Genomic DNA, 12,117 nt, shown 5'->3' on the forward strand with positions numbered 1-12,117 from the left:
CTTAATCCCCAGCCACAGCTTCCTCATCTGTAAAATAGGGGAAAAATCACACTTTCATTTTACAGACTGTCACAAGAATTAGAGAAAATATAGAAAGTACTGATTCATGGTAGGTGCTCAATAGATGTCTGATGTTAAGATTGGGTTTGGCTGAAACTCCGTCTCTATTAAAAATACAAAAATTAGCTGGGCGTAGTGGCCTGCACCTGTAATCTCAGCTACTCAGGAACCCGAGGCAGGAGACTTGCTTTAACCCAGGAGGAGGAGGTTGCAATGAGCCAAGATCATGCCATTGCAGTCCAGCCTGGGCAGCAAGAGCAAAACTCTGTCTCAAAAAAAACAAAACAAAACAAACAAACAAAAAGATTGAGTTTGGCTTGGGCAGAAAGTAAAAAATTTGTTGATTGAATTATTTATTTTTCCAAAAGCTGAAGGAATATTTAGGTGGGTGGGAGGAAGTGGGGTAAAGACCTGAATGTGCACTGGGAACCAAGAGGAGTGAATATGTGATTAAGGATTTAATCGTTTTCCATGATGTGCAAGGGCTGATTATACGGCAGAGTTTTCCTGGCCCTCCCATGGGACAGACAGAGAGCACCTGGAGCAGGAGGATAGGAGGGAAGCCTCTGGATGTCTGTGACTAAGTAGTGACCTTGCCCTTTCTTGCAGGCCCTGATTCCCCTGGCTTTGGAGGGCACAGATGTGGGCAAGGTGAAGGCAGCCCACGCTCTAGCAAAGATCGCTGCTGTCTCCAATCCGGACATTGCTTTTCCTGGGGAGCGGGTAGGTGCTTGGGTAGATGGGATAGGGCAATGGGAGGGGTCTCCTCTGCTCCTAGAGGCCTTTCCCGTTGTCATTCTACCTCCAGCCTGGGACAGGGGCATGGTGCTGTCACAGGGAGGGTGATGCATTGGAGGCACCTGGATTCCAGGCCTGGTTCTGCCTCTGACAAACAGGATTGCCCTCTCCAAAATTCAGTTATCCTATCTATAGAGTGAAGAAAATAATCCTGCCTGTCAGGATCACTGTGAGGATTAAATCAGACAATGTATGAGAAAGTGCTTTGGAAACTTTACAGCTGGGCACCTATAAATGTGAGGCACTCAGGAAACAAAGTCCTCACCTGACCAAACACTTGACCCCTCCCCAACAGGTGTATGAGGTGGTGCGGCCCCTCGTAAGACTCTTGGACACACAGAGGGATGGGCTTCAGAACTATGAGGCTCTCCTAGGCCTCACCAACCTGTCTGGGCGGAGTGACAAACTCCGGTGAGTGTGGTGAGTGTGGCAGGACTGGAGAGAGGTGGCTCAAAAAGTGTTTGTTTGAAATTTCACATAATGTGCTGAGAATGCTCTTCTCTGAAGACAACATCAAAGGCCAGGGGTGGGATTTGAGTTAGCACTTAGCAAACCACACAGTGGCTATACCAAAGCCAAAAGATGCTACAAGGCCCTTCTTTTTCTTTTCTTTTTTTTTCTTTCCTTTTCTTTTAGTTTCTTTTCTCTTTTCTTTTCTCCTCTTCTCTTTTCTTTCTTTTCTTTTCTTTTCTTTTTTTCTTTCTTTTCTCTTTTCTTTTCTTTTCGAGACCGAGTCTTGCTCTGTCGCCCAGGCTGGAGTGCAGTGGCGCAATCTCAGCTCACTGCACCCTCTGCCTCCAGGGCTCAAGCTATTTTTCTGCCTCAGCCTCTCAAGTAGCTGGGACTACAGGAGTGCGCCACCATACCCAGCTAATTTTTGTATTTTTAGTAGAGACAGGGTTTCCCCATGTTGGCCAAGCTGGTCCCAAACTCGTGACCTCAGATGATCTGCCTGCCATGGTCTCCCAAAGTGCTGGGATTACAGGTGTGAGCCACCGCACCCAGCCAGCACTTCTTTCTAAAGTAGTAATGATCACCATTCTAACTGGCGTGAGATGGTATCTCACTGTGGTTTTGATTTGCATTTCTCTGATAACCAGTGATGATGAGCATTTTTTCATGTGTCTGTTGGCTGCATAAATGTCTTCTTTTGAGAAGTGTCTGTTCATATCCTTTGCCCACTTTTTGATGCGGTTTTTTTTTTTCTTGTAAATTTGTTTAAGTTCTTTGTAGATTCTGGATATTAGCCCTTTTTCAGATGGGTGGATTGCAAAAATTTTCTCCCATTCTGTAGGTTGCCTGTTCATTCTGATGATAGTTTCTTTTGCTGTGCAGAAGCTCTTTAGTTTAATTAGATCCCATTTGTCAATTTTGGCTTTTGTTGCCATTGCTTTTGGTGTTTTAATCATGAAGTCTTTGCCCATGCCTATGTCCTGAATGGTATTGCCTAGGTTTTCTTCTAGGGTTTTGATGGTTTTAGGTCTAACATTTAAGTCTTTAATCCATCTTGAGTTAATTTTTGTATAAGGTGTAAGGAAGGGATCCAGTTTCAGCTTTCTACATATGGCTAGCTAGTTTTCCCAGCACTATTTATTAAATAGGGAATCCTTTTGTCATTTCTTGTTTTTGTCAGGTTTGTCAAAGATCAGATGGTTGTAGATGTGTGGTGTTATTTCTGAGGCCTGTGTTCTGTTCCATTGGTCTATACATCTGTTTTGGTACCAGTACCATGCTGTTTTGGTTACTGTAGCCTTGTAGTATAGTTTGAAGTCAGGTAGTGTGATATCTGACCCTGGCGATGCCCCCAGCTTTGTTCTTTTTGCTTAGGATTGTCTTGGCTATGCCTGCTGTTTCTTGGTTCCATATGAACTTTAAAGTAGTTTTTTCCAATTCTATGAAGAAAGTCATTGGTACCTTAATAGGGATGGCATTGAATCCATAAACTATCTTGGGCAGTATGGCCATTTTCACGATATTGATTCTTCCTATCCATGAGCATGGAATGTTCTTCCATTTGTTTGTGTCCTATTTTATTTTGTTGAGCAGTGGTTTGTAGTTCTCCTTGAAGAGGTTCTTCACATCCCTTGTAAGTTGGATTCCTAGGTATTTTATTCTCTTGGTAGCAATTGTGAATGGGAGTTCACTAATGATTTGGCTCTCAAGGATCTAGAACTAGAAATACCATTTGACCTAGCAATCCCATTACTGGGTATATACCCAAATGACTATAAATCATGCTACTATAAAGACACATGCACACGTATGTTTATTGCGGCACTATTCACAATAGCAAAGACTTGGAACCAACCCAAATGTCCATCAATGATAGACTGGATTAAAAAAATGTGACACATATGCACCATGGAATACTATGCAGCCATAAAAAAGATGAGTTCATGTCCTTTGCAGGGACATAGATGAAGCTGGAAACCATCATTCTGAGCAAACTATCACAAGGACAGAAAACCAAACACCGGGCTGGGCGCGGTGGCTCACGCCTGTAATCCCAGCACTTTGGGAGGCCGAGGTGGGCGGATCATGAGGTCAGGAGATCGAGACCATCCTGGCTAACACGGTGAAACCCTGTCTCTACTAAAAATATAAAAAATTAGCCGGGCATGGTGGTGGGCGCCTGTAGTCCCAGCTGCTGAGGAGGCTGAGGCAGGAGAATGGCATGAACCCACGAGGCAGAGCTTGCAGTGAGCGAAGATCGTGCCACTGTACTTCAGCCTGGGCGACAGAGTGAGACTCTGTCTCAAAAAAAAAAAAAAAAGAAAACCAAACACCGCATGTTCTCACTCATAGGTGGGAGTTGAACAATGACAACACAAGGACACAGGGCGGGGAACATCACACACCGGGGCCTGTCAGGGGTGGGGAGCTGGGGGAGGGATAACATTAGGAGAAATACCCTAATGTAAATGAGGAGTTGATGGGTGCAGCAAGCCAACATGGCACGCACATGTATACCTGTGTGACAAACCTGCACGTTGTGCACATGTACCCTAGAACTTAAAGTGTTAAAAAAAAAAAAAAAAAGATATCCAGGTGGATAGTGGGATAAAATGTATTCCTCTGTGGAAGCAGGAATATGTCAGCATGTACTGGGTTGGGCTTCTTTTGGTTGCCAGTAGCAGAAAACTTAACTATAATAGGCCTAAGCATAAAGGAAATTTATTGGCTCATGTAGGTAAAAAGTCTGGGGTAACAAGATTCAGATGTGGCTTGATGCAGGGCTTACAAAGCTGCCTTAGGTTCCTGTTCTCTCTGTCTCTCCTGTCCTTTCTGTATTGCTTTAATTCTCAATCGGCTTGTCTGCTCTCTCACGGTTATAAGGGCAGCTCTGGCCTTCACATCTTCTTGGATCTACATCCAGGATGAGAGAGAGAGAGAGAGAGAGAGAGAGACAGAGAGAGAGAGAATTTCTTTACTGCAATAATACAGAGACTCTCCAGTTGGGTGATATCCAGAACCCACTGCTGTGGCCAGGATGCCATGCTATGCCATTTAGTTTAGGCCCATGGTGCCCCTCCTAGAGCTGGGGGCAGTTTGATGCCACATAAACCATGCTGGCTGAGGATGTGGGAAGGAGAGCACCAGAATGGAAGAATGGTCCCTGGGTGGCCAGAAAACCCCCATGGTCACTGCAGAGGACTCAAGGGTCTTTCTTCCTCCACCCTCCTACCCTAGGCAGAAGATCTTTAAGGAGAGGGCCTTGCCAGACATCGAGAACTACATGTTTGAGACTCATGATCAACTGCGGCAGGCGGCCACCGAGTGCATGTGCAACATGGTGCTCCACAAGGAGGTGAGGCAGGGCTCAGGATGGAGACCCGGGCTTAATCAAGGCACGAGAGGCAGGCCAGGGTCAGGGCCTGGGGTGAGATTGGGAGCTGTTATGATGGCATTAAGGTAGCATTTTGGGCAGAAAATCCAGGAATCCCTAAATCTTTCCTAGATTACAGCCCCCCTCCCCTGTAGGGGCCCTGAGAGAAAGATATGCATAAAGGAAAAAATACAAAGCTGGGGTTTTGAATCCAAACCCTGGGCTAGATGAGGTGGAAGGCACCATTTCCCTAAGTTACTTAGGCCTGAATAACCTTAAAACAAAGCAGGATATGAGACCAGGGCCTCTCCGAGGTCAAGGAAGGCTAGACCACTTGCATTTATTGAAGCTCCACATGTATAAAAAAATGAAGAAATGCCAAATACAGTTATCAACCATTTTAGGATGTCTTAAATGACAGCATTTAATGAACTACCACTGTTCCCATAGAAATTGCAATGCAATATAACTGTACTCATCACAGAATTATTATAGGGTTTATAAAAATAAAATGAATTCAGAACATGCTGTAGGCCTCATGGTCCAGTCATGGGACAAATGATACCCATCTGGTGAATGTCTTCTTCTTCCTATCCTGTCAGAGTACTGCTGTGCCTGTAGGTATAATCTTATCAGAGATAACAGCAGGGTCTAAATTTCAGGCCATTCATTAACATGAGGGCCAAGCCGAATGGCCCTCCTGGGCCCCCACATAGGGGCTAGCATGAGACCCAGTCTGTTTACCCTTAACGCCTGAACCTTAGATCTTCTCACTGTTATAGGGGAAAACCTAACCCATTAAAGCCTATTAAAGGCCGGGTGTGGTGGCTCATGCCTGTAATCCCAACACTTTGGGAGGCTGAGGTGGGTGGGTCACTTGAAGTCAGGAATTCGAGACCAGCCTGGCCAACATGGCGAAACCCCGTCTCTACCAAAAGTACAAACATTAGCCAGGCACGGTGGTGGGTGCTTGTAGTCCCAGCTACTCGGGAGCCTGAGACACGAGAATCGCTTGAACTTGGGAGGCAGAGGTTACAGTGAGCCGAGATCGTGCCACTGCACTCCAGCCTGGGTGACAAAGCAAGACTGCATCTCAAAAAAAAAAAAAAAAAAAAAAAAAAAGCATATTAAAGTCAGGGGGAATGAAGCTACCAGGGTCTACCAGGGAGCTGGCCTAAGGCCGGGCTGGGGGCCTGGCAGCCATGGGGGAGGCAGAGAGTGTGTCCAAGGAGATGGGCGAGGAGGTTGAGAGGTCGAGAGAGGTAATGGAAGGAGGGAGGCAACCTTTCCTATGGGAGCACCGGCTGCTGCAACAACCCAAGTCAAAATGTTCAGTGGTCCCAATAGGATAGAAGTTCATTTCTTGGCCGGGCACGGTGGCTCACGCTTGTGATCCCTGCACTTTGGGGGGCCGAGGCGGGCGGATCACGAGGTCAGGAGATCGAGACCACGGTGAAACCCCGTCTCTACTAAAAATACAAAAAAAAATTAGCCGGCTGTGGTGGCGGGCGCCTGTAGTCCCAGCTACTCGGAGAGGCTGAGGCAGGAGAATGGCGTGAACCTGGGAGGCGGAGCTTGCAGTGAGCCGAGATCGCGCCACTGCACTCCAGCCTGGGCGACAGAGCGAGACTCCGTCTCAAAAAAAAAAAGAAAAAAAAAAGTTCATTTCTTGCTCACCATGTCAAAGACCTATTCGGATTGGGTGGCTCACTTTTTTTTTTTTTTTTTGTCTGAGACAGAGTCTGGCTCTGTCACCCAGGCTGGAGTGCAGTGGTGTGATCTCAGCTCACTGCAACCTCTGCCTCCTGGGTTCAAGCGATTGTCCTGCCTCAGCCTCCAGAGTAACTGGGACTACCGGCGCGTGCCACCACCCCTGGCTAATTTTTTTGCATTTTTAGTAGAGATGGGGTTTCACCATGTTAGCCAGGATGGTCTTCTTTTTTTTTTTTTGAGACGGAGTCTCGCTGTGTCGCCCAGGCTGAAGTGCAATGGCACGATCTTGGCTCACTACAACCTCTGCCTCCCAGGTTCAAGCGATTCTCCTGTCTCAGCCTCCCGAGTAGCTGGGATTACAGGTGCGTACCACCACGCCTGCCTAATTTTTGTATTTTTAGTAGAGACGGGTTTCACCATGTTGACAGACTGGTCTCAAACTCCTGACCTTGTCATCTGCCCGCCTCAGCCTCTCAAAGTGCTGGGATTACAGGTGTGAGCCACTGTGCCTGGCCGGGTGGCTCACTTTCAAGCTGACTCAGGGATCCAGGCTTCTTTGATCATCAAGAACTGTCTTCTCCTCTGCCTCACTGGGAGTGGATTCCATTCTGATGGTGAATGGGGAGACAGACTGAGGGAGAGGTGCCTGAAAGTGACACACATCATTTCTGCTCATGTTCCATCTTTGAGAACTAGGCCATCACCACATTGAGATGTGAGAAATGGGGGACTGTAGTCCATGTAAGGGCAGTTGTGTCCCATGAGAGGGGGCCATGCTGACCCCTCTGATATATGGTGACCTCTGCCATGCTCTCACCTCCCATGACCACTGCTCCAGCTTCAGGGAGATGCAGGTAGAGGGTCACACCTGGGAAGCTGTGATCTTGGTCCCCTTTTGGAGTTCCACTTGTAGGAAACCTGGCCCATTAGAATGCTCTGAGACTTGACCACCTAGATTTTACAGTAGTGCAGAGGGGTGAGGATGAGATGCTGTGAGGGGTTAATACCTCTCTGAGACATGTCAGGGCACTGGTCCCCTGGAAGCTCTTCTCCTGGTTTTCAGATCCTTGGGAAGCCTCATCTCTCACCTGGTGGAGACGGCACTGTAGCTTTCTAATACCAAGCAAACCACCTAATTGTTTCCTGCTTCTGCTCCCATCCCTGCAAAATCATTTTATGGAAGACCCTGACCCATCCATTATGGGAGAAACCTTCCAAGGTTCCCCAAAGGGATGGGAAATACAGTTCTTCAGGCATCATCTACCCTGCAGGAGTCTGTGCCTGCCTCCTTCCTGTGGTGTGGAGGCTGAATGCAAATAGAGGTGGTGAAGCACACTGGATGGGGAATTCCTTATTTTCTTTACTTGGAAGAATTTGTAGCCCCTTCATTCAACCAGTCAGGGAAGGCTTCTTGGGGGAGGTAGCATGAGTGAGCTGCTCAAAGGGAAACTCTAAGAGATCTTGGGTCAGAGAACTTCAGATGTATCTTACCCTCTTCAGGCTGGGCAGATTGGGGACAGTTTTCTCTGAGCCATGTTCCTGCCTCCCGCAGGTACAGGAAAGATTCTTGGCTGACGGGAATGACCGGCTGAAGCTGGTGGTGCTGCTCTGTGGGGAGGATGATGATAAGGTGCAGAATGCGGCTGCAGGGGCTCTGGCCATGCTGACAGCAGCACACAAGAAACTGTGCCTCAAGATGACTCAAGTGGTAAGAGCTGGCCCTGGGGATAGGAAGGGCTGGGTGGGCTCCAGGGAATCTCCCCACCCACAGACCACACTGGATGATCCTCTGGGGAGGCCAGCTCCTAAAGAAACCCCTCGAAGCCCCCAGGCATCCGTTCCTACTGCCTAAGGAGAGGAGGGTCTATTCCCTTCAGTGCCTTGTTCATTATTTGGTCTTCCCAAGTGTGCTAGCTCAAACCCTCCCATTGGAGTTTCACCCATTGCCTTTAGTGGTGCATATACCTCATTGCTTAAGAACAACAGCAATGCTAACCACTGCCATGAAGCTCCAGAGCTTCCCAAGAGAAGCACGGATGTGGCTGGGATGCCATAAGGAGCTTACGGTTTGGCAAAAAAGCTGCAGATTCTCTTAGGTGGACACAATGACCAGCTCCTAGGAGACTGTGGCCATTGCAGCAGGTGTAATGGAAATGATATCTGTATAGTCACAAACAAGGGAGTGCACAATGAAACTTTCCTTATTTCACCAAACTGAGGAATTTGTGGGCACTCATCTCTCCCCATGGTGAAAAATGTGGACATCTCAATTCAAAGGTGTTCATGTCTGGTTTAAAGGTAGGCTCTTTTATATAGTCAGTGTAAGGTGTGTGTGTGTCGGCGGATGTGTTCTCTAAGTTCCAAGAGGGGTTATGTTGTCCTGGCATCTGGCAAGGGTGTATCTGCTGAATGTAGCTCATCCTGCACGGTCTTTGGACTTCAGCTTCTTTCCCTAAGGCAAGCTTCTCAAAACTGTAATGTGTGTAAGAATCACCTAGGCAACTTGTTAAAACAGTTTCCCCACATGTTCTGATTTAGTAGATTGGGGGTGCGATGCTAACAGCTTGGGGACCACACTTTGAAACCACTGCCCCAGAGCAGCCTCTGCTGCTGTCACTGGTCACATAACTCTTGTTGCAGGTCCTCACAGGACCCTCTGTGACTCCTTGCACTTACTGAGTGCCAGGTGTTGCCCTAAGTGTTTACATTTATTAAGTCATTTAATTCTCCCAAACACTCTGTGAGGTGGGTATTATTATTATCACCATCCCTATTTTACGAATGAGGAAACTGAGGTGCAGAAAAGCAACTCGCCCAAGGCCACACAGCCTGTTAGTTGGGAAGGGATTGGAACCCTTCAGGATTGCCAACCCACTCCTGGCCACTTTGTCGTTCTTCCTTGCGGGGCTCAGACATCTTGGCTGCATTTTTGTTCTGACACGGGGCTTCCTGGGGACTCTGTGAAGCTGCTCAGACTCATCTTTTGTGCCATCCCACGGCCATGTTGGATGCTGGACATCTCTACAGTCTCATGTCATCTGGGCTATGCCCTGGGCTATGCCTCCTGCCCTGGAATCCCATCCTTGTTGAGTTTCTATCACTGCTTCCTTTGACCCTTGGTGACTCATCCCAGGGAGCGATGGGCCCTGGACCCATCATCAGTTACACTTCAGCATAGAAACTTTCCAGCATGGAACCATGCCACAGCTAGCTGAGCTTTCATGTTCTTTCCTTGGGATAGGACATTCAGTGCAGAGTTTACAAAAGTTGGGTTAGATGCTCAAAAGCCAAGAATTTGCCTTTTCTTCCACCTGTGTCTGTCTCCCCATGTGCTTGTGAAAAGCAAGCCCTGCTGACAAATGCCAGGTGAGGGTAACAGGTACAAAGAAGCCCAAGGGAAAACCTTTGCATTGGTGTTTTTTTAAATTTATTTTTATTTATTTATTTATTTATTTATTTATTTATTTATTTATTTATTTACTTTGAGACAGAGTCTTGCTCTTTTGCCCAGGCTGGAGTGCAGTGGTACAATCTTGGCACACTGCAACTTCCACCTCCTGGATTCAAGGGACTCTTCTGCCTCAGCCTTCCTAGTAGATGAGATTACAGGCGTGCACCACCACGCCTGGCTAATTTTTGTATTTTTAGTAGAGGGGGGTTTCCCCATGTTGGCCAGGCTGGTCTCGAACTTCTGACCTCATGCTCCGCCTGCCTTGGCCTCCCAAAGTGCTGGGATTACAGGCATGAGCCACTGCACCCGGCCTGGGTTGGTGTCTTAAATCATCACGTACTTGCCCTGCATCCACTTCTACTTGTTGAGCACTTACTGTGTGCTCCAGCCCCCATGCTAAGCTCTTTCCGTGTATCATCTCATTAAATCACCACAATGTTAGAGGTAGGTGTAGAAGATGACCCTGAGGCTTACAGAGGTTAAATAACTTAGCTGAGGCCATGTAGTTGGTAAGTGGCTGAGCTGGGACCTGAACACTGGCCTCTCTGACTCCAAATCCCCATGCTGATGACCATTCTACTCTGCTGCGCCAAGTGTGTCTGTTGAATGATACAGGAGTCAAGCCTCCTGGTTCTGTTATCAGCATTATCTCTGTCTTCTGGGATGATCAGAGGAGTCTAGAGTCCTGCCTTCCCAAGAATAGAAGTTGGGTTGCTTCACAGCTGGGAATGGAGGAAGAATGGAAGTGAGGCTACATTTAAGACTCTTGTATTGATTCCAGTTAAAGTCAGGGCTGGGGGAGAGCATGTCTGCATGCCTGGAGCTGATGTCTCAAAGGGCACTTGGTTTGGCAGAAGCAGGCATTGCCCATGTTCCCAGGGTGAGAATCTTCCTTTCGAACACTCTACATCCCTGTTCTTCTTAGGCTTGTAGTAGGTCTGGCCTTTTGCTTCTTAAGCTGCTGAAGAAATAAATGGATGTGGAAAAATGAATCCTCTACTATTTCCAGATGCATGACCATAGCTAAGTTATGCTGATTCCTTTAGTCCTTTTGTTTTAGTTCATTTTCTGTTGCTATAACAGAATACCTGAGACTAGGTAAAAGAAAAGAGGTTCATTTTGGCTCATAGCTCAGGAGGCTAGGAAGTCCAGGATCAGACAGCGTCATCTGATTTGCTTTTGGTGAAGGTCTTGTGCTATGTCATAACATGATTTAGATGCAGAAGGGAAAGTGTGTGTATGTGAAAAGGATAAAACACAAGAGGTGGTAATTGGGGCCATGAGTAGCTCTCATGGTTACTGGTCTAGTCCCTTGAGAGCAAGAACTCACTGCTGCAAGAATTAACACATTCCTGGGCCAGCAGCATTAATTCCTCTTAATGACCTAATTACCTCTTAAAGGCCCCACCTCCCAACATTGCCACACCAGGGACCACATTTCCAACACATGAACTCTGGGGACACATTCAAACCTAGCACCTTCATTACCTTTTTCCCTGCCTCCAGACAACCCAGTGGTTGGAGATCCTCCAGCGGCTTTGCCTGCATGACCAGCTGTCTGTGCAACACCGGGGCCTGGTCATCGCCTACAACCTACTGGCAGCTGATGCTGAGCTGGCCAAGAAGCTGGTGGAGAGTGAGCTGCTGGAGATCCTGACTGTGGTGGGCAAACAGGAGCCAGATGAGAAGAAGGCAGAAGTGGTTCAGACAGCCCGAGAATGTCTCATCAAGTGCATGGATTACGGCTTCATTAAACCAGTGTCTTAGACGGGGACCCTCAGGGTTGCTGGGAGTGGTCCTGTACTGTGCAGAGTCCTGGGTTGGGTTCTCCTGGAGTGTCAGGTCATCTAGGGATCATAGCAGTGCCAATGAAGTCTTAATATAAAGGAAAGACTTGACTGTTCTCTGAGTTGTGAATCTTCTCCTTTGTCCTGACAGAGTTTGGATGTTTCACTCTCTCTCTTGCTTCCTGTCTCCTTACATTTGTCATGTTTCAGAAATTCCCAGAATAATTTTCACCCATGATTAGAAATAGGTTGGATCATTCTTTCTGTACCCATTCTGAAGGCCAGGATAATAAGTTGAAGTTCTTTATATTTTGGAAAATGGATTTTGTGGTAAGGTAGGAACCAACGGGTGTGTGCATATAAAGGTTAATGCTGTTGTATTTGGATGCTGATCTGTGCTGTTTTCATGTCCTCTCTCCCACACTATTTGAATCAGTCTGTTCAGAACGGTGTGTTTCACCTACAGTGCTCTGTCCCAGTCC

General features: G+C 47.2%; 1 protein-coding gene across 3 annotated transcripts in view; it reads left to right on the forward strand.

The window, feature by feature from the left end:
- The window catches only part of UNC45B (unc-45 myosin chaperone B), a 38,735-nt gene extending 26,889 nt beyond the window's left edge, over nucleotides 1-11,846 (forward strand). For all 3 annotated transcript variants that reach the window (XM_032162992.2, XM_032162993.2, XM_032162994.2), the window contains 5 exons: nucleotides 670-783; nucleotides 1,154-1,269; nucleotides 4,549-4,666; nucleotides 7,950-8,105; nucleotides 11,355-11,846. In XM_032162992.2, the coding sequence (XP_032018883.1) occupies nucleotides 670-783; nucleotides 1,154-1,269; nucleotides 4,549-4,666; nucleotides 7,950-8,105; nucleotides 11,355-11,615 (765 nt within the window). In that variant the 3' untranslated portion in view covers nucleotides 11,616-11,846. The remainder of the gene's footprint in view (nucleotides 1-669; nucleotides 784-1,153; nucleotides 1,270-4,548; nucleotides 4,667-7,949; nucleotides 8,106-11,354) is intronic.
- The last annotated feature ends 271 nt before the right edge of the window (nucleotides 11,847-12,117 follow it).

Source organism: Hylobates moloch, unplaced genomic scaffold (assembly GCF_009828535.3).
Source record: "Hylobates moloch isolate HMO894 unplaced genomic scaffold, HMol_V3 SCAFFOLD_10, whole genome shotgun sequence".
NCBI lineage: Eukaryota > Metazoa > Chordata > Mammalia > Primates > Hylobatidae > Hylobates > Hylobates moloch.